The sequence below is a fragment of the Carettochelys insculpta genome, chromosome 6 (genome assembly GCF_033958435.1).
Source record: "Carettochelys insculpta isolate YL-2023 chromosome 6, ASM3395843v1, whole genome shotgun sequence".
In the NCBI taxonomy this organism is placed as follows: Eukaryota; Metazoa; Chordata; order Testudines; family Carettochelyidae; genus Carettochelys; species Carettochelys insculpta.
In genome coordinates, this window is record NC_134142.1 from 82,676,953 (window position 1) to 82,698,994 (window position 22,042).

General features: G+C 40.5%; 1 protein-coding gene across 5 annotated transcripts; it reads right to left on the reverse strand.

Moving 5' to 3' along the window:
• Positions 1 to 5,287: 5,287 nt before the first annotated feature.
• APIP (APAF1 interacting protein) lies at positions 5,288 to 21,204 on the reverse strand. Of its 5 annotated transcripts, none has more exons than XR_012646002.1 (8): positions 20,944 to 21,195; positions 16,630 to 16,730; positions 13,933 to 13,981; positions 12,555 to 12,672; positions 11,139 to 11,274; positions 8,946 to 9,113; positions 6,814 to 7,885; positions 5,288 to 5,608 (listed from the first exon to the last, which is right to left on the reverse strand). XR_012646002.1 is itself a non-coding variant. In XM_074997489.1 (8 exons), exons 1-7 carry the CDS (start codon positions 21,010 to 21,012, stop codon positions 7,786 to 7,788), a joined length of 741 nt encoding a protein of 246 aa, XP_074853590.1. In that variant the 5' UTR covers positions 21,013 to 21,201; the 3' UTR covers positions 5,288 to 5,608; positions 7,772 to 7,785. The 5 variants fall into 5 exon arrangements, 3 of the variants coding, with proteins under 3 accessions (XP_074853590.1, XP_074853587.1, XP_074853588.1); XR_012646001.1 differs by having other exon boundaries at positions 5,959 to 7,885; XM_074997489.1 differs by having other exon boundaries at positions 7,772 to 7,885; positions 20,944 to 21,201.
• Positions 21,205 to 22,042: the final 838 nt, after the last annotated feature.

Sequence of the window (22,042 nt, forward strand, 5' to 3'; positions counted from 1 at the left end):
ACAACAGTTTGTGGGGTGCTGATAACCCCCAATGTATACCCTTATGATGGAAACCACTTCCAGCCAGAAGGTGCACAGCACCCCTGCACCTACCCTCTCTTTCTTCCTTTGAGCATACTGAAATAGACTGCTTGTTGTCCTAAGGTTCCCTTCTCTCACTTGGATTTCATAGATTATTCTCTTCTCATTCCATGGCTCAGAGTTTTAGTAGGTCATAGAACTGTTTCCAGTCCCTTCCCTCACATTGATTTCCTATTCTAACACAATGTTAATCTCTGAAGTTTGGCATGAGGGCACTTTTTTTACTTAGTTGCTTCTTTGATAACTGAACAGTAAGTTTAGACAGATTCTTTATCCAGGGTGGGGCACTTTTGCACATCCAGGACAACCAGAAATTTCCAGCGGTAGATTACATGGGTTTGAAATACGATTGAGGCGCTGTGTTGCAGGGAACCCTTTCATTTTTGCAAGTGACTTTCTTGAATTAAAGAATCCAATCTGATTTAAAGTGGAGTTCATTGTACTATAGCGATGACTAATTGTAATGCAATTTACAAGGATTTAAGTGAACTCATTGCTAATTGTTAGTGTACTTTTTCGGGGCTCTTCTGTTACATTCCTGGTTTGACACTCCTTTATTTACACACAAACCCAGGAAAGTACACCTACCTGCATTGCAAAATACCATTGGCTTTGGCTAGATCTCTCTTAGATGTATACAGGAATTGTTAATTTTCAAAGTGTGACAGAGGTTTCAAAAGTTAAGGGACAAAATAAGCTATGACCCAGCAAAATGTTGTATCTTGAATTCTAACCTGTGGGAAATAGTGCACAAGACTGATTGAATTTTATTGTGTAAATTAAATTGTACTTAAAGTTAAACTTAGAGTAACTTTTAAAAATGCTGTAAATAATGAGAATCAGGAGAAGTTGGAGTCTGTTGCTGAACAACAGACTGCTGGGTAGTTTGGGTTAGAGGCAATGGATAAAGACCTCATTTTTATAAATTTAAATAAATTACCCTTGGGCTTGGCTTTCGCCTGGCATCAGACTGATCTTTTGGGTTTCCCAAAATCTCCCCAGCCTGTGATTATGCAAATATTTCTTTAATGTAGTGACTCACTAACGGGAAATTAATCTTAGATTGATGCATATTCTCATGCACCAACAGACCTTTGCTTGCTAAACCTTGAATGAGGTATTTGATGCACAGAAGGAATTTTAACCATTAAAATGCTGACCGTTTACAACCAGCTAAGAGGGCATGGTCCTATCTATAACAACTCATGTTAGGTAGAAATTTTATTGCCCAACCACGACACTCCCAGGTTTGAAAGTTCAGCAACTATCAACTGTCATTCAGTTCGCTTTCCATTTGGAGGAAGTGTGAAAAGAACTGGCCAGGAAATGTATTAGAGGGGTAGCCGAATTAGGCTGTATCATCAAAAACATCAAGTCGTCCTGTGGCACACTGTAGTCTATAAAGTGCCACAGGACTTCTTGTTGTCAGAGAGGAAATAAATCCCATAGCAAAACAGGGCAAAAATTTCCACAGCTGTATTGTAGTCTGACCTGAGGATAATATGGGGCTGTTTGGAGGGAGCAATTTGGAGAATGTGAATTTGGGATAAATCTGTTTGCAAATAGCAGCACAGAGAAGTCCACTATCCCTCTGGGGACAGATTTAAGGCTGAAATGGATAGTTTGTAGTATATAGGCTAATGGTGATAAGATGTGTAACTGTGGGTGGTGAACTAAAAATTAGCTTTTCATATTTTTGATTGTGTCAAGTTTTGTGGGAGGTAACCTTTGTTGTTGGTCAATTAAGTGTTTTGTGCATGAGTTTCCTTTTTAATAAATACTATTTAAGCGTTTGATGTCAGCCTTGGGATTTGACTGCAGCCACCATTCAAAAAACCTTAATTGAAACACAGAGATAAAGGCTGGGGACATCAGAGAAACCTGAGAAAGTAGCTAACTCTGGTTACACTTCAGAAAGGTTTAAGCACCTGACTCTGTCAGGAGTCTCTTATCTCTCTGACCCAAATTGACCTGCCCAAAGTCATACCTCAGCAAGAAAGCCTAGAGTCTCAGTACCACGCTTAAATACTTAAAGCCACTCTTTTCTCCCCAAATTTTGCTTATGATGATATATTGTTAATCTGAGGCACACTTAGAAAAAAGAGTTTGTGCTATATGTTTAAATTCTTGTAGGACTGGTTTCTAAGATTAAAGTCTGTAATTTTATATAACCCAGGAGGTGAGAGAAACTTGTTTGTACAGTAGCTTGATTCCCTACAGTTAGGGAAAACAGTGGGTCTTTGTATTTGCTGTCTGACCAATCTGAAACAATGTCACTCATCATTGCTTCATATCTAGACTAATTCTGCTATTCTGCTTTTTAGTATTCCACACTGTCCAGTCACAATTCCTTTTGATTGCGCTCTAATGGAAACAAAAGAATTAACACAAAAGATGTTGAAAAAAACTCACAATAGTTCAGTTCATGTTTCATGCAAATGGTATTTGAACAAACCCAAAACTCTAAAACCCCACTGAAGTTACTTGCATGTTTTCAGAATGTTTTGCAGTTTCAGTTTAGTTAGTAACACAATCTATAAATATACAGCCTTATTTTAGAGAGAGAGCCGTGCTAATCTATATGTGATGAAAACAAAAAAGCAGTCCAGTAGCACTTTAAAGACCAACAAAATAATTTATTAGGTGATGAGCTTTTGTGGGACAGACCCACTTCTTCAGATCATAGCCATACCAGAACAGACTCAATGTTTAAGGCACAGAGAACCAAAAATAGTAATCAAGGTTGACAAATCAGACAAATATTATCAAGGTGAGCAAATCAGATAGCATAGGTGCAGAAGGTGGAGGGGGGGGGCAGGTAGGGAGTCAAGAATTAAATCAAGCCAAGTATGCAAAAGACCCCCCCCCCATAATGACCTAAAAAATTCCCATCTGTTCAAACCACGTGTTAATGTGTCGAATTTGAATATAAGAGAGAGTTCAGCAGCCTCTCTCTCCAACCTGTTGTGAAAATTCCTTTTCAGTAAGATGCAGACCTTCAGGTCATTAACAGAATAGGCCACTCCATTAAAATGCTGGCTGACTGGTTTGTGGATCAGGAGTGTTTTTGTGTCTGTTTTGTGCCCGTTAATTCTTTGTGTAAGAGTTTGAAGCCTGTCCAATATACAAAGCATCTGGGCATTATTGGCACATGATGGCATATATGATGTTAGTTGAGGAATATGAGCATGTGCCCATGATTCTGTAAATAACCTGATTAGATCCAGTGATGGATGGTATCTCCAGAATAGATATGTGGACAAAGCTGGCAACGGGCTTTGTTGCCAGGAAATGTTCCAGGACTGGTGTTCCTGCATATAGACTGTGATTGTTGGTGAGAATCCTCATAAGGTTGGGAGGTTGTCTGTAGAACAGGCCTGTCACCTAGGGTCTTCTGGAGTGTGGCATCCTGATTAAGGATAAGTTGTAAGTCTTTAATAATGCATTTCAGTAGTTTGAGATGGGGACTGTAGGTAATGACCAGTGGTTTTCTGTTCTTGGCTTTTTTTTAACCCCTCCTCTACATATGATACATTGATGACATCTTTGATTTGGACCCAGGGTATAGAGACGCTAGAATTCCACAGAGACTATAACAATCTGCACCCCACCATCAACTTATGCCTCAACTACTCCACACGAGACATACATTTCCTGGACACTACAGTACAAATCAAGGATGGCCTGATTGGTACCACACTCTACCAGAAACCCACTGATCGCTATACTTACCTACACGCTTCTAGCTTCCATCCTGCACACATAACCAGATCCACTGTTTACAGTCAAGCCTGAGGTACAATCACATTTGCTCTGATCCTACTGACAGACTGTAAATTACAAAATCTTTACCAAAATTTCATAAACCTGAATTACCCAGTAGGAGAAATAAAAAAACAAATTGACAGGGCAAGAGGAATATCCAGCGACCAGCTACAAGATAGGAAAGCCAAGAACAGAACACCACTGCATCAAATACACCATGCATCAAATGTCCATCAAGACCAGGGGTGGTAATTTTTGCAGGTGGGCCACTCTAAGAATTCTGTTAAGTGGTCACAGGCTGCACATATCGATTACATTAATGGAGGAGACGTGATGCCTGGAAGTGAATTTGAATGCAGGAGGGGGTTCTGACTTGGAAGGGGTGTAGGGGTGCTGGGCACGGGAAGAGGCTTGGTTGTGGGAGAAGGTGTGAGGTGTATGCTCTGGCCCTAGGCAGGAAATGCTTACTATAAGTGGCTCTTTGACTGGAGCGTGCTCATGTGATGGTGCCCCATGCCACTTAAAGTGGCCAGCTCCTGCTCGCAAATGCGTCTGCATGCCTCTCAGAGCGAGGGGAACAGTGGGCCCACGTGTGCTGCCTGTGACTGCAAGCATCACCCCCACAGCTCCCATTGGCCACTTTCCAGCCAATGAGACCTGTGAGAATGGTGTTGGGAGCAGAAGCAGCAAGTGGAGACCTGCTGCCCCTCTGGGCTGTGCAGCCACATTTGACAGCAGCCTCTCCATGCAGTGCTTCTGGGAGCAGCATAGCTAGGCCCATGGCAGGCAGGCAGCCTGAGCGCTCTGCTGGACTGTGGGACTTTCAGGCTACATCTACACGTGCCCCAAACTTCGAAATGGCCACGCAAATGGCCATTTCGAAGTTTACTAATGAAGCGCTGAAATGCATATTCAGCGCTTCATTAGCATGTCGGCAGCCACGGCGCTTCGAAATTGATGTGGCTTGCTGCCGCGCGTCTCATCCAGACGGGGCTCCTTTTCGAAAGGACCCCGCCTACTTCGAAGTCCCCTTATTCCCCCTTATGCCAGCTGCTGGGGGGGTTCAGCTTCCAGCCCTGGCCCTGCAACCACAAGGCAGGCAGGGACTCCTGCTCACAGCCCCGCTTGGGCTCCTACCCCAGGGGCGGCTGCTCTCATCTGGCAACAGATGAGAGAATACCATTTTGAGAGGTGTAACCTGTATTTTTTTGAAATTACCAGAGGTTTCCAAGACCATCAATTAACGCTTGTTTTAAAAACACAAACATGCCAATGGAAATAAATATATATTTACTGTTACAACTTTCTGTTTATAACTTTGCAACCATGTGTTATTTTTTAAATTATTATTTTGTAGGATGGTGGGTTTGGTGTGGAAAACCCTAAGTGGTGATTTCTTTTGTACTGCTGCAAATAAGTATTGATGACAAATATACACTGATTCAATTTTAGTAACAGATTATACTTTATTTTCTTCTACAACCTCGCTCTTTATTTTTGGCCATCATATTGTCTGCATTTGATTTCACAGAAGAGCATTCCAGAAACTTAGAATTGCAGTGGGAAAATCAAAGTGATTTTTTGTTTTGAAGAAATTCTTCCATAGCAATTTTTAAGAAAAATGTTTCCCTCCTTTCCTTCCAAACCACTTTACGGTCAAAAATAGTCTCCAGCTATCAAATGAATGGAATAACATCCTCTTCTGCTTTGGGCTGCCTGCAGCAGAATCTCAGATTTGTGTGGCAGATCAGAACACCCAAACCTGGGTGGAAGAAACAAGACAAATACAGATTCTAAACAAGTTATTAAACAATAAATACTCAAAAGGATTTTAATACTTCTATGAAATCACTAATTTGATTACAAAGTGTTTCTTCAAACACAGACTCTGCAATCTTTGAAGATCACTCAGATTTTTAGGAATAGGTATCTTTGTGTAGGCCCCTTACATTATGTACTATTTGCTTATGCTCAGCATCTGTTTCATCTTGCATTTTGCTGTAACACAGGGAGAATCTTTCCCAAACCTGCAGAGCTCTGCGTGGCTATATAATTTTTCTCTATCAGCGGAAGAAACTGGTCCAATAAAAGAGATTACCTCACTTGCCTCACCTTGGTAGAATCCTGGGACCAACACAACTCCAGGTACATTGCATAACTGCAGTGTAGACATCTGGGCTGAGGCTGGAGCCCAGGTTCTAGGACCTAGCAAGGTGGGAGAGTCCCAGAGTCTGAAGTCTGCACAGCGATTAAACAGCCTCATAATGAGCCCTCTCAGCCCCAGTCAGCTGTCACAGGATAACAAGTGTCAAATTGCTACGTGGACATACTCCAAGTGCTATAATCAGTTCCTGCTCACACACAGACATGTTCCTCTTTCCATTATATACAGTGCTATACAGGTTGACCCTCTCTAGTCTGGTACACTTGGGACCTGCCCAGTGCCAAATGAGAGAATTTGCTGAACCATGGGAGGTCAATATTCTCTAGTGGCTACCAATACTTCCACTGCTTACTGGGCTCTTAGAAAACATTTAGGGGCAAATAACAGCTAAATAGCAGCACAGAACACTGAGAGCCACGACTGGTGGCTGTAAACAAACTTTATGGAACCACAGGAAACTTGGTCACAGCCATAAGTAGTCATCCGGCTAGTTAAAAATCATACCGGATTACAGACGTTGCCAGACGAGAGAATGCCAGACTAGAGAGGTTCAACCTGTGGTTGATTTGTAATAAAACCACTCATTCTAGAAAAATTACAAACTGCCTAAATACTGATGCTAGATGCTGCATAAAAATATAGAAGTGTGTTTGTGTCTGGCCTATCTGGCGCCTCAGTTTGAATCATCTCATCTAAATACAGATATTATTCTGAGTATAGTATATAAAAACCCAGATCATCTAAAGGAACATTGCCTTGCAAGGCAAGTTTGGGTTGAAGTTGTCAGAAGAGCAAATACTCACTCAAGGTTGTTGATGCTGTGCAATAATTAATGGATCAAAGGCAATCTAGCCGTGTAGTAATAGTGACCTGGTGATTGGAATAGTTTTGGGAACTAAGATTAGGGTCACAGATGGAGTCAGTAGTGTGACGTTGGAGCCCAGAGTCATGCTGGAGATCAGGACCTAGACACTAGAGCCAAGGGTTAAGCCAGAGGGCAGGAACTGGAGCACACAGGGTAGCAGGCAAGCCAGAGTAGAACAGATGCAAGGTTGAGTGTAAGGCAGAAGCAATAAGGCGGTGACATAGGAGCAGGCAAAATGGTGGGCATGAGCAATGAGCAGCCAGTAAGCTGCTGCTGCTGCCTTCAGAGCCAGTGTGCTGGCCTCTCGAGACTGGCGCTGCTGCAGGCCCTGAGAGAGATGGGAGGCACAACTGAAGATACAGTTAATTTATGTGTACTATATGCTGCTATATCAAAAAGTCAGGTACACTGAGATGGAGTTAAGGCTTCTGCTCTGAATTTCTTTGTTCTGCTTAAAACATTCAGTTACGAAAATGATCTGAAGTTAGATGTTGAGACAGATTCAACTACTATTAAGCATCAATTCCTTGGAAACAGGGAGCCAAATCCACTGCAGTTTTACTGTCTGAAGTGATACATTATTCCTGCTGAAATTAATCAAACAGCATTCAACAACTGCTAACCATGGGGGGTGTGGGGGGGAAGGTAAACCAGGATTGCTAAGCGTGGCCCTGATCCTGCAATTGAAATGTGCATCTGCAGGAATCCATGTGCAAGATTTGGGGCTATATGTCCTTCACTTGATGTTACTGAACACATTCAATATAATTCACCATACAACATACTCTCCCAGATGCAGTAGAAGGGCCTGCAGTTAAAAATGCTGGAGGGCTGACAAATACATTTAAACTTTTTGCACAGCAATTTTGAGTGGGTGAGTGAGTGGGGTACAGAACTGCATTGTGGTAGTTTATACAATCCCATTTTCTTCCGCTGGATGTTTTTCAGGATCTAGTCCATGCTGCTTCATCTGTACTGCAATATCGAACAGGTAATCATAACATTCACACCTTCAGGAAAAAGAAAACAAAAAAAACAGGAGAAATGTGGAGTTGGGATGCATCCTTAGGAAATGGCATTTTTTAAAAAGGGACTATTTTTCTACTCTACTCTGAGCAGTAGTAAGGCACCCCATTCCTGTTATCACTTTATTACAATATTCATTTCACCTCCACAATAAAGTCTCTGGTGGGGAAGGGTTAGCAAGGTCTCTGTGGTGCCCAGAGTCTGTGCTTGCATAGCTTTCCCCTGGCAGGTGGGGAATGGATTCCAATTTATGGGAAAAAAATATCATTTAAAACACTCTGCATAAGTGGCATGAAGGGTGTTGAGGAAGGGACTGTGAGGGACCCATGTAAGCAACGTGGAGATCTTCTCCAGCAGCTGATGCCTATGTGGGAGCAGCCTTCCCATATGAAATTACGTTGTCAGGAATTTCATAAAGTGGGGTTATGTCTACACTACAGCGATCTTTCAAAAGAAGTTCTTCTGGAAGATCTCGTTCAAAAAAACTTTTCAAAAGAGTGTGTTCCCCCACACAAAAGTAGATCAAAAGCTTGATCTGCTCTTTCGAGAGAGTGGCCACACAATCCCTGCTCTTTTCAAAGACTGGGCTAGGCATCAAAAAATCTGGGGACTGCTCTTTCAAAAAAGGTGGTCTTCCTCATCTGTGGGAGGAAGAGGGCTGCTGGAAAAAGTGCCACATTCTTCCGATTTCAGATCAAGAGTTCATTTTGTGTGCAAACCCTCTGCAGGCTCTCTCAACAAAGGGCCTGGTTTTCTGAAAGAACTTGCTAGTGTAGACCCAGCCTGAGGTAATTGTGAAAGAGGAAGGATGGAGGATGAAATCATGGCCTTACAGGTAAAATCAAGGATGAAATCATGGCCTTACAGGTAAAGCTCTCTACTGACTTCAACAGAACCAATATTTCACTCCGAGAGTTACTGGTGGTGTCAGCCAAGGGAGAGAAGCATCAACTATGGCTGAGGTACATCAGCAGTGATTCTACCTCCATTAATATTTCAGGACTGATATGACAACAGATACGATATTCTTTAAATTGCACTCACATTGTTTTGGCTTTTTCCCAGGTTTCTCCCCATACATAAACTCCATGACGTCTGACCAATACAGCACAAGAATCTGGGTATTCCTTCATTGCATGTGCCATTCGTTCCTTGAGATCCTTCTCTTCTGGTGTATTCTCAATAATGGGGACCACTAACTTATCATCATATCTAAAGAGAAAATGAGATGATATTGCATTTTAAAACCAACATGTTCTGAAGTATTCTCTATCAGGAGATTACTCTGTTCCCACTCTTACATGGCATAGATAGTAGTACACTTCTTTTTCCACACCTAAGAACCACTGGCCTAAGCTTTACCCGACCTAAGAGGTTATCCTGTCATTTGCAGAAAATTTGGTAACATCTCCAACTCTCTCATTTTGTGAGCCATGCTTTGTATACTTCCCCCCAAGGACACTCCCTATCCCAAATCTGATTCAATCCCTTCCCTACGAAAGCTACAAATGTTGGGTTGCACTGTGCCAGGAATACTTGAAAAGTATTCTGGACACAAAAACACAAACAAAACCATTCAATGCACTAGGTTTAACTGCCTGCTTACGTTTTGTACCTGCCATTTATTCTCTCTCTTGGAGTTAGGAATTTACTTTACTCAGCAGTAAGGCTACGTCTACGCTTATGGGAATGTCGATGGCTGCTACACAATTTTAGCTACGCCATTTGTAGACTTAAAATCAATTTTGCAGCCATTGACATTGGTCCCTGACCTCACTGCAGAATGTCAACAGGTGTGTTCCACCTGCTGACGTGCCTTAATCCTTGTGGCTTGCAAGGTGTTCTGGGTTCGACATTGATCCCAGAACACGCCGTTTCATACATGTGCAAAACAGTGACCTGGAAGATCGAACCTAAGCATTCGCTCTTCGGTGGCTAGTGTAGACCTAGCCTCAATCTCCTTTCATTGTTTGCTTTTACTTCTTTCACCAATGTGAGTTGCTTCACAGTTTGTCTGCTGTCTTCCTCATTGGTTTCCCCTCTAATACTGACAACATTTACTAACTCGATCCTGGCAAAATTTACTTTAAAAAGCACCCAATAAAGAAAGATACGAATCAGTACCTGAGGATTAAAACATCTAAATTTGGCTGGTCTGAAAAAGGCTTTGGAAATCCTGAGAGTCCAGCCCAGGGACACCAACAGAAGTGATTGTCAGTACTTGAAGAATTAAAGACGTTTCTGCGTGTGACAAAGTCCTCAGTGGGACCCATGCAATCATCAGATAGCAGTTTGAGAACTACTGCACTATAAGGAAGATGTTGCATGCTGTTCAGTGGAATTTACACAACAATGTGTAACAAAGAGGGACTGAGATATCTGGCACTGACCTGAACCTTAAATAATCTTTGCAGAAACTTTTTAAAATAGACATAATAAAACTTTAACTCAGTTCAGATTCATCATAAAGATCACACGGGTTTTTCTGAGTAGACGGAGGGAGAACACCCTCCAAAAAAAAAAAAAGAGTTAAATTCTGGATATGAAGCAATACTGATCTAGTATTGAATGCATTCATTCACAGAAGGAAAATCTGGTTCTAAACAGAGTAATTTGTATGAAGACATGTGAAAGCACTGTGCAGTCTAAGGCAGTGTCTTTTAAACCATGTTCCGTGGCTGGGAATGGTGATCTGCAGCCAACAGGAGCTGCAAGTGACCGTACTTATGTATGCGCAGGTATACAAAATGTCTGGCAGCCCGCAAGGAGCTACCCCGATGAACCATATCTAGCTGATGGGCTACTTATTTACCACCCCTAGCTTACGGTCACCCCTGAGACAGCATGCTGGAAGTTAGGACTGCTGCCTCTTCACCATATCTGGCATCGGTATTAAAAAGGGCAGCCTGTTCTCTTTCATTGCTATACAAATTCACAATAAAAGAAGCATTCTGGAATAGAAAGGAAATTAATTACAATGGAAACCATTGTTTTTCCCTAGGCAGTTTAATGTTCCTCAAACTGGATTTGAGCTTTGATCTGAGACATACATAGTGAGTTTTATTCCAAATAGACACTTGCTTAATGTTCCTCTGACTTATTTCAAATCTTGCTCACTTGAATGCGGACACCGCCACAGACATTTCTAAAGGTGACATTTAGCAGAAATAGCGTATACTGGACAGTAATAGAGAGGTAGCCATATATCCAGGGTTAGTTTTGTAAATGTGAATCTACCTGTAGTACCCTCCAGAAGTGCATTTCTTGATTCCTTTTATCATTTCCTGATGAGTAATTCTAAACTCACTTCCTGGATAGAGAAGGGTAGCCATGACAGCAGCTTTTGAATGAGTATGGATCACAGCTCCAGCTTCTGGGGGGAAGAAGAAAACAGGATCCCTTCAAGTATACTGAAATGGGATTCCCTACATTCCGTTAAGAAACTGACATGTGAAAGCAAGTTTCAGCCCTTCTGCTCAACATCCTCGCTAATGGACTAGACAAGAAAAATACTTCTTTAGAGCAAACAGCACATATACTACCAGGAAGTAAACTGTAGAATCACAGAACCCTGGAACTGGAAGGGACATCAAGAGGTCAATGAGTCAAGGTCCCTGCCTTCTTGGCAGGACCAAACATCATCTAGACCATCCCTGATAGACATCTATCTAACCCGCTCTTAAACATCTCCAGTGATGGAGATTCCACAACCTTCCTAGGTAATCTACAAAGAATAGTAAGAGCTATTTTTAGGGCGTCAGTGACTGGTTGTAGCACAAGTTCCAGGCAAACCTTCTCCCTCATGCATCTATTTTACATTTCAATCTGGTGAGATGACTAAAACATTTTAATTGCATCACCAAAGAGCACTGAGGTTCTAAACCATTAAAATTTTGACTTATTTATGGCAGAATATTCAAAGAACTCAGAAGAGGAGAGATTTTGTTTTGCTATATAGCCATTTCTCTCTGGAAACTATAAATTAGTTCCCTGACATCACTTTTAATCATTTTATTTTTATATTGTGGTGTGGTATAAAGATCAAACACAGGAATCACAAGTTATAAATCTACAATGTTGTTGAAAATTACAAATTCTTCTTTAGATATGCAAACAGTCTACATGTGTAAGTTTCCTTTAAATGAAAACAAGAACAGACTCTCAAAATCTTTTCGGGGGGGGGGGGGGGGGGGTTAGTGGGTGTCAGAAAGATTTAATGTGAAGGTATGCTACTTCCACAATGTAGAAAACAATTCTGGCATCAACAGATGCAAGACAAATAGAATCCTAAACTCATGACGTGGCATGCATCATAATTAGATAAAAAGTTTTGTTTTTCAAAATATTTATAATTTTGAAATAAACACATATTCTGCCAATGATTTGGAATTTTAAGTTTTACATTTCTTATTCCAGTGTTAACTAGGAATTTGGTTACCTTTGCAATTGCAAAGGATTTTACTATGGCCTGAAATCTATTTGTATAAAATCACTGGACGGTCATGAGTCTAGAAATTTAGCTACTAGAATATTTTCCAAGTAAGGCAATATTAAATTCCAGTGAGGGTACAACTTATGATTTAAAAGGAGTTTATATTTCATGAGCAAATTTGTACTTAATTATTGTTTGAATCAAATGCATCTACTGCATACCTCTCATGGTGTAAGCATTCATAAAAAGAGGCGTGCACTGGCTTTTCTTTAGTTTCTTGTGTGGTGAAGGGCCAGTGATGTCCCGTTCTTCTATGTCACAAACAAACATATCTTCAGGCTGTGAGAGAGGTAAAACTACTTAAACTGTAACACTCTTTCCTAAAATAAATTTATTCATCTTCTGGAGAGATACCTAGAAAGCAGGCTTGCTTTTGGCAACTTTACATAAACCATACTTCTGAATTAATAAACTGTTCCTGAACAATTTCTCCATGAGATTAAGCACACAATTTTTTTAAAATTTAAAATCAACTATATAGCACACCAGAATGCATCTCGCCTCCAACTTTTCTTCTGCAAGCACATTTAATTATTTTTATGTGGAAATCTAAATCTCAGATCATTCAGAGGATTCCCCCAAATCAACCTTTATTGTATTATCTCAGGGGGAGAAGTGGAGCGTTGACTCTTGCTCCACATTTGTTTCTGTGCCAGAGTTGTTCCCAGTAGCACAAATCAGCAGGCAGTGTTTGCTATTTACTACCAGCAATACTTCTGCTTTTATTCTTAGGTGAGAGGAACTGAAATAGACTAAGGTAATTCTTAGCTGGGCAGATCCTATCTGCCTACAAAGAAGCCCAAGAAGACGAAAGATTTACATACAAACAAACAAAAATATTTAGAATTGAAGCTTTACCACACAGTTACCTATCTGTATGTAAACACTATTAGCTGAAACTGTAGGAAACCAGCTGCAAGTTGGGTTGTTGAAGAACAGATTTGGGGTTGCTGTACTCATGGTCAGTTCTAATTCAGGACATGAAAACTCAAAGGCCACTTCTACACAGGCCACTTCCTTCGGAAGTGGCATGCTAATACATGGAGTGAAAGATGCTAATGAGGTGCGGATGCAAATTCCCTGTGCCTCATTAGCACAGCGTCACGTGATTTGGAGTCCGGAAGACTGTTCTTCCAGACTCCAAAATGCCCAAAAATTTTCAGGAAGAAGGGGCCTCCAGAAGAACGGTCTTCCAGACTCCAAATCACATGACGTTATGCTAATGAGGCATGGGGAATTTGCATCTTTTGCTCCGCGTATTAGCATGCCACTTCCAAAGGAAGTGGCCTGTGTAGAAACAGCCAAAAGGAGTAACCCACATATGCCACTGAACAAGTACTGAATTGAGGTTCTGAGCTCACACAATACTAGCCTGATCATCAGCAGTCTCAAGAAGGTAGTTAGAGATAACAAGGTATCTCAGATTTCACAACAAACCAAAAGCTGCTTTGAAAGAACACTTGGAATAAATAGCTCACAAAAAGTAATTTTGTTGCTTTTCAAAGATGAGTTCTGAGGGGGGAAAAAAAGTTTACACACCTGAATTCTTTCCTTTTGGACTCCTGATGGAGCAATGTAGATTTCATCTCTAGGAAAAGATACAGAATTTAGTTCCAGGTAAAAGTGATACAATTTGAAGTACATATAATTTGCTAGAGCCATTTCAATACTCTACCCATGACTGACAAAGAATTAGCTTACACAGTATATGATAATACAACCAGATTTGTCTTCACACCACACATTCATATACAGGTGATTTTCAATATGTGACACTGAACTTAATAGAGAAGTGAAAGCTTTGAGAACACCCAAGATATAAAAGGTCCTTTTACCTTGCCTACAGCTTTAACAGAATACACGTGTATCTTTGATGGGAAAAAAAACCAAAAAGCCTACGCCCCATATCAGTTGGGATCAAGTAAAATGGAAGGGAAATTTAAAGTAGACACAATGATGCAAGAAAAAAAATGTGAAATCTATCTTTTATAGCTTAATATCAATTTGTTCTTAGTGTCTGTGATCACTTTTAGTTATTGAGAAATAAAATTATTTGTGTAGTTACCATTAAATTGTACCATATATATTTTACAGCATAAATAGTTATATTTAATTTGCACAGGAAAAACAGAACAACTCAATAAAATGAACAATTTACGTTCAAGTGCAAATGCCTAAGGCTTGCAAGGCTTATGTAAATGAAGAATTTCAACATCCTTACATAAATTAAATTATTTAAAATTGCATGTGAAATATTTTCAGTAAAGACAATAAGAAGGTGATAAAATGCCAGATAATATTTGTAATCGCTAGGTAAATTCAAAGGCCTTATTTTAAAATCTGTAGTATAGAGACACCTAGTGAACAATTTGAAAAGCTACACATACATTTCCTGCAATTTCAGGATAAAGATTGTATTAGTTTCCCAAGGAAAATAAGGCGTTCACATTTATGGACTTGACAAAGTCCTTTGAATAAGATATAATCTTCAAATATACTTATCTTGACAAAAGACATCCTATCTCTGAGGCCAAAAAAGTGGTTTTAATGAATTACCTATTTGCACTACTAATGCATTAACACTAATGAATTAAATTTAGGGATACTTGATGCCATCCTATAAGCAAGATAAGACAGAAAGTAGTAAGTTAAACAATTGACTATTATTTCATTGCTGCTGAAACAAAGGCTGTGTCTAGATGGTTTATCTTTTGCTGACAGGGCAATTGGCATATCTGCTATCAGGAGAGGCTTTTTCAACATTTGGCCTGTCCACATGGGGCCAAACGCTGGAAAACTCCCCCATCACGTCGAGACATCCCTTCTTTCTCATGGAATAAGGTGTACAGGGATGTTGACAGAATGCTATCGACTGGCAGATCCCTTCTGAGAGATCTACAGTGTGGACATGCGCTCTTGTTGACAAAATTTCTGTCAACGGAAGTTCGTCAACAGAAGCCTGCAATCTAGCCATTGCCACGGAGACAATTTTCCTTTCTCAAAGGAAAATTATTTGCATTAAAATTAACTCTTTTATGAAGAGCTGTCAATAAAAAACTGTGTTTAAAATGCAGGACAGTTTACAAAGTGTCTCAGAACAATTTTCCAATACATCCTACCTCCGAACCACTGAATGATTCAGAGTAACTGAACTGGATTCCACCAGTAAATGTTGACAAAAACTTTTCTCTCACATCAACAAAAGCTGGTTCAATAAAATATATTACTTCATCCACTTTGCCTCTGACAGAAAATGAAGCAAAGCCTTATGACCTGCCCAAGGCATCAAGGGTAGTCAGTGTGAGCAAGCACTTGAGAACTACAGATAACTGTAAATGGTTCTATCCGTGCTCAGACTAATACACTCTTCCACCCTATAAAAATTGCAGAGGAACATAGTAGGAAGTGCAACCTCACTCTCTTTTTAAGTCAAAGTCCTCTACTCAGATCAGATGCTTAGAGCCCTGCGAACACATGTATACCTGTTTTATGTCCATGGGTATCCACATCCACATATCTGTGTGAGAATATCTACAGGTCATTTTTAAAGATACAAATGCAGAGTCAAATTTTGTATCTAGAATCCTGCAAATCTGTGGATGTCCACTTTGTATTCATGGATGTGGATATGGATATCTGTACCTCAGTTTTACAGTTGAGGATACAGATACAAATTTTGTACCCACACAGGGTTCTACAGATGCTTGAACAGCTACATAGTTGCATGCATGTGGTGATGCAAAGAGTACGGAAAAGTCTCACTGTTTTACTACATTGTGACCTCAGATCAAGTTTATCTTGCACTAACAGCGCATCTGTGGTATTATTATGAATACTGGTCCTTTCTTTCAAAGACCACTAAGAGGACCTCTGTATCTATTAATAACTTCAAGCATGTCAAGCTGAATAATGGTGGTACATTTCATACAGAATTATACAGAAAAGTGGTCCCTAACTGTACACTCTATAGTACCGCAGACACACAAAAATTGATTAATTATAAGACTTCTTATTGCCTGACCTACCTAAATTATCTCCTACTAATATGTCTTCAGGATTCATCTGAATATAAGAATTAGTCCCTCCTCAGAGACCAAGAATGTTTTCTCTGCAATATGTTTTTCTAAGGCCTCATTCCAAAATTTCAGCCATCCTTCATGCATTGTAGCATACTCAACGCTTATTTAATTGACCCCATCATCTGTACCCTTATCACTTTCAAAACCCCACACTTACCCATGTTTCAAGCTGATTCCTCCACCAGTTCCTGTGACCCAGCCTAAATGATAAAACAGCTTACAGAGTTCTGGGATCAGATTTCTTGGGTGTAACTTGTCCTTAAAAAAAGTAATTGTTCATTATGAATTTGAAATCAATGTCATGAGATGATAATCTGATTTACATAGATTGCAAAATAAAATAAAGTAAATCTTACTGGTGCCTGAACTAAAGACTGACAGTATGTTTGTGTGCTAGCCTGGACATTTTTTTGTGGGCCACATGACAAAAATAAAAAAATCATCAGTCAGCATTAATAGTTCAAGGGCATGGTCCAAAGCCCAGCAGAGTCAATGAACTGTAGCTCACCCCCACATAGATTACATATAAAAGAGAACTATTAGGTCAGCTAGTCCTTTCGTTTACCTTTGTCAGATCATAAAGTAGCATAATTTTTTCTTATTTCTCCCACTGTGCCCTAAATAAATTTACCCGTTCTTAGTGTTTACAACCTTCAAATGTTTTGAAGGCAGCTAAGTCCTCTCCTTGCAAAGTTACATGTAGATTAATTTCCTGTGTATAACCACAGCCACAAATCTACATTGTAGATTCATACCACATGACAAAAGAGTATGCATCGAGCACTAAATATTGGAACATTTTCCATTATCTCTAGAAATATGATATGTTTTAAAGTCCAAATGCCATATATTTTGTCCTTCTGAATAACTTTTAAGTAGAGTTATTTTGCAAGATTATCACAAAATTCCTAATTTTATTAACAGGCTATATCAACTGGGATTATGAAAATATATGGATCATACTGTATAAGTTTTAGATATGTGTTATTTTCTTTTCAATTAGCACTAAAATATCTAGAGAAGGGTTCATGTCACTAGATCACTTGGTTAGCTTCACATTCCTACTAATGTAAGACTGTTTCAGATGCTATCTTAATTGCCTCATTTCAATATTTCTTTCAAAGAAAACGTTCATTTTAATGTAATCACTAATTTTATAAATACAATGGAATAACAAACATTTATACAGCTCCTGAGGATGAGTACCATGTCACAGACTCATTCATGGTTCATCTGTGGCGCAACTCAGCTTTGATTTCCTGTTCCCATATCAGAAAAATTAAATGGAGAACCCTTTGAACATCTTATAAAACTAAAAAAACACAGGGGAAAAAGTGTATTAGATAATAGCAGTCAGCAAAGGAAAACTATTTTGCAGACAATGTTAGGGAAGTTGTTGAAACGTCCTCTTATTAGAATTTACAATATTAAAGTATATTACTTACAACACAGAAATGCAACTGTTTCTGGGGTGGAGAGCCATTTTTTAATATATATATACACACACTCACACATGCATATACAATAGATGCGTCATCTTATCTTGCTCAGTACAAAAAAACTGCTCAAACTTGTATGTTTTGTTTCAAACACTTGAATCCACACTTTGCTCTCCAACTTGCAACACAGTTACACATATTTCAATATCAATATTCCTAAAGTTTTTAACCTTTGAACAGCTGTCACAAACTTCAAAGGTTATTGTTGTTTTTTGGCTACTTTTACAGTAGAATCGTTTTTCATGAAAAGCATCATTTATTGATTTATTTTAGATTCTGTAACTCATTCAACTTAAAGGGAGATGGTGACTGGGAAACCAAGACATTCCCATGTATCTGACACCAAAGTTAGCTTTGTATAAGAAAACAGATGCTTTGGTCTTATTGCTTAAACACTATGGAGCCAAGAACGTTCACTCCTAGAAACTGTTTTTCCCCTTTCTGATGTAGAAACTTCGATTTTATCAAGCACAAAAGATAGACAATATTTTATATTTACTTGAATCCAATAAAATACTATGTATAAAAGTATCTGGAAAACATACCATTAGGAAAGGTAACATTTTTCTGTGATGGAAACCTGAAACTGAAAATTCCCTATAAAGTGTAATAGCATGTTATCTTTTCAGCCATAATATAATTTAGTATCATTTAGCAGAAAATGTAAGTGATCCATTTTTGGTACTCCCTAATGGAAAAAGATGGAGAATATACATTTTAATTAAAATAATTTTATTTTCCAAATACTTACGCTGATCAATAGTGCCATGTACCTGCAAAAACTTGTGCACGTATGTAGTTTTACAGCTATAAAGCAAATGCACACCTGTATGCACTTAGTTTTAAGAGCCAGCACACTAGTGTATATACAATTTGTTGGGATATGTAAGAGTTAGTTGCAGTTTAGGGAAGCAGTAGAATGGGGTTGATGGTCCTGGCCAGGGCAGGCTTTTTTCTTGCTGATTTATAGATGATTTCCTTGTTTGCGTAAGGCTGGATAAATGCATAAGCATGTAGCTGCATCAAAACTGTAACTTGATGCATCAAAACCGTAAGCTGAAGACTTTAACTTGACAAGTACTACACTACATAATACAGGAATAATCTTTGTCACATCTGGACTAGCTGTCATTTGTACAGCTGTTTTAAACATAGACACCATTGTTCCTCTGTGGTTTGTCATCTTTTGAATAAAACATTATGTTTTGTTTTCTTGTGAAGCAGGACAGTTAAAAAGAGCAATTTGTTAAAAAAGCACAACAGAAACTTTAGAAGATTTTAAACTATAATACATTTTATCAAAGTGTGTCCATCTGTAAGAATCCTAAGCATTTATGTTTACATTGGTGAAAAATAAATTAGACTATTGAAATTAAATCAGTTTTAAAAATCTAAATTGTCATTAGTAACAGTTAATATATGATTTCAACATGAATTCTATAGCGAGGTTGCTATTAACATGTTACTCTTCCTTTTTCACACCCCGCTAGATGCCAACTAAACTATATTGGACCAAATCCTCAGTGGATATATATCAGCGAAACTCTAGTGAAGCCAGTGGAGTTATTTGATTTACATCAGCTAAAATCTGGATTGTTACTTTTCTGGTTTGGTTTATAAGAACAATCCAACTTCTTTTCATGCATTCTATAATGCTTTGATTTCACTCTAGTTTTCATAATATTGGCTGCAAAGAAAAATGACATATTTACATGAGCTCTATGAAGAGACTGTTTTTTTGCTCAGCAGATTATAATTTAAAATGAGCTCCCAGCTAATAACTGGCATTTTTTGAAATCATTCGTTTAGAATTTACAGAACTAAGAGTTAAATCAATAGCAACTGAATATATATAGTTTATTGTAGCTATCCATTATTATTGCAGGATATTAATGTGAAAAATGATAGAGGCAATCTCATTTGGATCAATTTATGCTGGTCAGAAAGATGAGGTTTTGAAACTTACTTGGGTTAAGTCAATACCTGATGAGTGACTACCAAAGAAAGCTCAGATGCTGCAGGAAAGTGTCAGGCAGCTCAGGCATCGAATCTGTCCCTCAGACTTTGTCTATACTTACCAGAAGAGCGATATGCTGAGGTTGATCTTCTGGAGTTTGATTTTGCGCATCTGGTGAAGACACAGCAAAATCGAACTCTCTGGGCTGGGCCATCAACTCCTGCACTCCACATTGCTGCGCTGAGTAAGGGATTTCCTCACCAGACTAAAGAGGCTTGGACTTCACTAGGGAAGTAAGTCGATTCAGATATGTCGCTCCTAGCTATGCAAATACCATAGCTAGAATGCTTAACTCGACTTATTTCCCTAGTATAGACTTACCCTCAGAGTCAGGATTAGACAAAGGAGCACACCGTGGTGCTCCCTGCTGCTGCGAATGCTGCAGCCTTTTAGAAAACAAAGCAGAGATCCTGAACAGGTCAAGTAATAAATGTTTTTGTTGCTGTTTCACAAGAGTTGGGAACATTCCATCTCAAGCCCTCCCCTAATTCCTGTGCAGATGAGCACAAGGTACCCCAAACTACCATCCTCCACAAAACCCTGGAGCAGGGCAGCTGTTTACCCAGCAGCAGATTAACATAAGGGCAAAAGGGGAATTGCTCCAGGACCCTCAGGTGAGAAGGGCCCCAAAGCTCCATAACTCCATCTTGTTTAAACGATTCGCTTTAATGGAACAAAGCAAATGGGCCCTGCCAGTCTTAGTTTAAAATTAATTCAAGTGGCACTTTACTATGCGTCATGAGCAACAATAAGCAGGACAGATTTAAATATAATGGGAGGACACCTTGTGACTGTGTTGTCCCAGGGCCCCACCTGTTGTTACTCTGCCCCTCTACAGCGTACCCCCGCCTGGGCTTTTAATAGGAGGCTACAGGGCACTAAAATCATTGCCCGAGCCACCAGCGCAGCCGAGGGACGAAAGATCGGCCCGACCCGGCGGGCTCCCCTCCCGTACCTGCTGTGCGTCCCCGGCCACGCCACCGCATGCGTGTGGGCAACAGCGGCCGCCCCCAACCGCAGCCATGGTGCGGTCCTGACGCAGCGAGCGGAGCCTGCGCGAGGGAGGAGAGCGGGGTCCTTCCTAACTCCCGGCGCGGGCAGGGTTCAGTTCCGGGGGCGCGGGGTTGCGCTCCGGCGGGACAGAGCAGCTGCACGGCGGGGAAAGCGGCTGTAGGCAGGCGCTGTCGCTAACCCAGCTCCCGGCGGGACGGGTGCGCCTCGCCCCCAGCCGACCCCCGCTCCCGTCCCGAGATCCGTCCCAGCAGCGGAGATGTCCGCAGGGCAGGGTCCGGGGGAGGCGGGGCAGGACACTGGAAGGACAGGTGGCAGGGGTTAGAAGCCGGCCGGCCGGCGAGGCGAGTCCGTGCCCGGGCGATGTGGAAACACCTCACGCCAGGACGGAGGCGGAGAAGGAGCCGCTTGCTGCCAGTCACGACTCCCGGGCTGTCACGCCAGCTGTTGTCTCTAGTTTCAGGACCACTCGCTGCTCTCTTTTGGGCAGCGCCGTCACTCAGTGCAAGGGGACCTGTTCGCCTTCGAGCGCTATTATAGTACAATTAGCTGTTACCAGCGCTTGGGACTGACACTTCCCTGGGGTCGCTTAATTAAATTCCCACTTCTTTGGGGTTAGATGGTTGTGTTGAATCTTGTTCACCGTGGAAGGGAAACCCGATGTACCGGTCACGGGAGAGGCCTTCTGGAGGAGTGTTCCAAGTGCAACCGAGTGGTGCAAAACACAAGCACCGCATTTATATTATTTGGGGGTGGGGGCAGCCCGTGTGTCACAAGCCAGTCTTGTTATTGTGGGCCCTGATTCATGGTTTTTGAACTCAGCTTTGAGACTATTGAAACAGAAAGAGGATCATTGGAGACGAACCCTAAACACCTGCTGCAGCCTTAGCCGAGGCTGATGCTTGACATATGACTGAGCCATGCGCTTAAGCAACAAATAACATGTCCTAATTACAAGGATCTGAAAATCTGAACAAGGGGGTCTCACGCATGAAAGCTTGTGTCCTAATGAATGGGTTAGTTTTTAAGGTGCTACAGACCTT

Bases quoted from the DNA above. Each gene is read 5' to 3' on its own strand.
- APIP (XM_074997486.1), bottom strand. From the start codon at position 21,012: ATGGCTGCGGTTGGGGGCGGCCGCTGTTGCCCACACGCATGCGGTGGC. The intron at 12,673-13,932 runs GTGTGTAAACTT...CCTCTCTCACAG, and splicing joins TCCAAAAGGAAAGAATTCAG to CCTGAAGATATGTTTGTTTG. The intron at 9,114-11,138 runs GTAGATTCACAT...TTTTCTCTTTAG, and splicing joins ACTTCTGGAGGGTACTACAG to ATATGATGATAAGTTAGTGG.